The sequence below is a fragment of the Bison bison genome, unplaced genomic scaffold, assembly GCF_000754665.1.
Source record: "Bison bison bison isolate TAMUID 2011002044 unplaced genomic scaffold, Bison_UMD1.0 scf7180017850259, whole genome shotgun sequence".
Lineage (NCBI taxonomy): Eukaryota > Metazoa > Chordata > Mammalia > Artiodactyla > Bovidae > Bison > Bison bison.
This window is the reverse complement of record NW_011480832.1, coordinates 11,762-15,300: the sequence shown is the minus strand read 5'-3', so window position 1 is coordinate 15,300 and position 3,539 is coordinate 11,762. Positions and strand designations below refer to the sequence as shown.

Here is a 3,539-nt window from a genome sequence, read left to right as displayed (position 1 = left end):
ATCTATTCTCTCACGCTTCTTGTTGGTATGTAGAACTACAGTTGTGTGTATGTGTATTTGTCTAGCATTCTTGCTAATTATCTCAATTCCTATTAATTTTAATAATCATTCTAAGATTCTTTTAGATTTTCTAAGTTCATCATCATACCATTTATGAATAACAACAGCTTTTTTTCCGTTTCAGTTTTCAGACTTTTTTTTTATCCCTTGCCTTAGTACACTGGTTAGGACCTCCATTAAAGATCTTTTTTTGAAAATTAATTTTACTTTTTGCCCAATTTAGTAACTAAAATTTATTAACTCAGTTAGATACATTAACTACTTTTTAAACACATTGATACTATTTAAAAAGTAGAAAACAGTAAATATATGAAAAACTTCTTCCCAGGTCCAGACCTTTCTTGGCTTGTTAAAAATAACAAATCTCTTGAATTGCAAACTTTATCAAGTGAGACTTTGCCATGTCTGTGTTTTTAAAGTTCCACAGGGGACTCTGATAATTAGGTTTAGAGACCAATGGAGATTTGTCCATGCAGAGGTTAGTGGGATTGTGTAATTCAGTGACTCCTAACTCTCGCTGCACATTAAAACCACCCAGGGAGCTTTAAAAATCCTTATGCCTGGCTCTTACCCTGGACCAACTGATCTGAATCTCTGTAGGTGAGGTCCAGCCTCTATAGTTTTTAAAAGTTCCCCAGGTGATGGGGGAGGGTGGTCTAGGGAGAAGCAAGAGGGAGGGTTTGCCCAGGGACACAAGGAGACATTTGGGGGTGACAAGTATGTTGATTATCTTGATCTTGGAGATGGTTTCATAGGTGTGTACATGTGTCAACACTTATCAAATTGTACACTTTAAGTATGTGCAATTTATTGCATGTCAATAATATATCTAAAAAGCTACTTAAAGAAAAAACAATCCACATGATTCTCAAACACAGCAACGGTTGAGAATTATTGTTCTAATAGAAAGGGCATACGGCTGGAAGGGGAAGTTGGAAAGACTTTCATCTGCCAACAGTTGGCTGTGTACCCTTAGATAAGCGACTTCATTCACTCTGGATCTGTTTCATTCTGGCTGGTGAGCTCGATGTTTTCTCAAGTACTTTTCAGCTCTGATGTTTTGATTCTTTTGCTCGCCTGGCTGTGTGGCCAGGCTGCTGGTGCACCTCCTGGCCACACGAGGGGGCTGTGCAGCTTGCAGCCTCTTCCTCTCAACTGAACACTCTAGTGAGGTCAAAATAAGCTGTTCTGGCGTCTTTCCCTTCTTTCTGTCCTCTTGGAGAGTGCGAGCTCCACTTCTGAAGCATCATCTTCAGCTGCCTCCATCCAGTGGTCCTGCTGCAGGTGAGATTTTCATTAAGCAAAATAAATCCACGAATCTCTGAATGTACAGAACAGCTTTTTAAAAGAGGCTCAGATTGCTTTGAAAAAAATAGCCAGTTCCTGCAAAGCAATTAAAATAGGATCTAATTAGAGAATGTGTATGTATACACATGTATCTATGTATGTGTCTGTCTGTCTATTAATAAGCATAGTAATAATCTTACTCTACTGCCCCTGGGTAAACGATCCATCCATGTAAAAGGCAGTATGTTTGTTACAGGTGCAATTTGGAGATCCTTCAGATTGTAAACATTGTTTAGATGAAAAATGGAATCAAGGTTAGCAAATAAACCTAGTCTTTCCCATTTAATATTATATGAAGTGCTTAAATATGGTAGTGTGTGTATTTATCTCTGTGTCTCTTTATCTATGTGTTTACATATATCCAGGTGAACAGGTTGGCTAAGTATTTTAGAATGGAATCTAATCAGATACTCTGGGCATTCATCTTCATTTTTCTGGGACCTGACAGGGAAAAAATCTGGATGCTCTGGAAGAGACTGACTAGAACTAATGTTATAAAATGATCTAGCTATGTCCTAAATTTTAATAAATGCATTATTTGATGCATTTAAATCCAGCTCAGAAATAAAAAGCAAATGGTTTTCTAAAGTGTAAGGGATTGTTTTTTAAAAAGGAAAAAGAACCCCCCTCTTACTCCCACGCATAGACTTTCTCAAATAATACTGTAAAAACCTTAACATTCAATAGCTCTGTCTTTTATGTTTGGTTTGATTGCAATTTTCTTCCATTTTGATTCCTAAATTTCAGATTATTCTACGAACCAGTCACAACACCCTGTGGGCACACCTTTTGCTTAAAATGCCTTGAAAGATGTCTAGATCACAATGCGAAGTGTCCACTGTGCAAAGACGGTCTTTCCCAGGTAAAACGTTGTTTCTTTCTTGATCGGGTTAGTTTATTTGGAATTGGGCATGAAGACAGTATCCTATTGGATCCCAAGCCACTGCACTGTGCTAGAGCAAAACACCCCTTTAGACCATCAATTTCTCCTGTCTTAGAGCCACCCCTCCTCTCTCCACAAAGTCCTCCAGAGAAATGAGGCAACAGCTAGCTTTTTATGAACTGCTAGCAGTGAGATCAATCTGTGTTGGAAACAAAAATATCAAAATGATAATAAACATGAATCAAAGTGGTGATAAACACAGATCAAATTGATGATAAACATGGATCTTGGTTCTAATCCCATCATGGCCCCTGATTCACTGGCCTTGGTTCATTCATCTATGAGCTCCAGTGTTCCTTTATCATCAGTGTTTATTCCATAGTTTGAAGAGATCACCCCCAGGTCCCCAGGAAAACCTCACAGCCCTTCATTGTGGTCCTTGTCCCTCTCCTCAGCTGCCTCCTTTATTATTAGCAGGTATTTGTCTGCTTGAAAATCTCTGGGGCTTCCAGGTCCTCTAAAATGAATCACACAAACAGCCACCTTTGCTTTTCAAGTGGATTTGCTGTAATTTTCTATAGCACAAGAAGATCTGGGAATCCATCTTGTCACCCCTCTCCCCCTGCCAGGGACTTGTTTGCCACATTTTACAATTAGTATTCATGTTCCTTGACCCCTGTCATCCCTGAGGAGAAGCTGGAGATGATGCAAGACTCTCTCTTGGTGAATGTAGATCCAGAGAAGTCACATGTTGAGCTTTCCCAGCACCCCACCATTTAAACTAAGGGAAGGAAGTGAGATAATCACCCAGGATAGCCCTGAGGGTGTGTGTTGGGATGGGGGGAGGGTCAGTGTCATGTCTGGCCTGGGTAAAGAGGGGGGATTGCTGTACTGATTGTGGGTGAGAAGCCCATGGCTGTTATACTTAAATAATGCATTCGTGTTGTGGGAACATTACAACATTCAGAACAGCAGAAAGAAGGAAAATATACTGTTGACATTTTAATATGTGCCTTTCCTGGGTTTTTGTTTTAGCATCAGCAGAGGTGTCACCTCCTTTTTGGATAGGCTACCTTCTGAGCCATTGCTTTCTCCCAAAGACTGGGCAAGCCTTTGATTTTCCTTCAGCCAGGCAATGCCAGTGGCTAAGAAGGCATCCCGGAAGCAGAGGCTGCGGGATCCTGGACTTAGGGGCTAGAAGTTATTTCCACCTGTCTCTGGGTATTCACCTGGGGTCATACTTGCACCA

The 3,539-nt window shown here is 40.3% G+C and overlaps 1 protein-coding gene across 1 annotated transcript in view; it reads left to right on the top strand.

The window, feature by feature from the left end:
* Nucleotides 1-1,243: 1,243 nt before the first annotated feature.
* The window catches only part of LOC104994787 (LON peptidase N-terminal domain and RING finger protein 3-like), a gene marked incomplete at its 5' end in the record, with an annotated part of 6,195 nt that continues 3,899 nt past the window's right edge, over nt 1,244-3,539 (top strand). Inside the window, 2 exons of the mRNA XM_010848444.1 lie at nt 1,244-1,344; nt 2,155-2,269. Of these exons, the coding sequence (XP_010846746.1) occupies nt 1,244-1,344; nt 2,155-2,269 (216 nt within the window). The remainder of the gene's footprint in view (nt 1,345-2,154; nt 2,270-3,539) is intronic.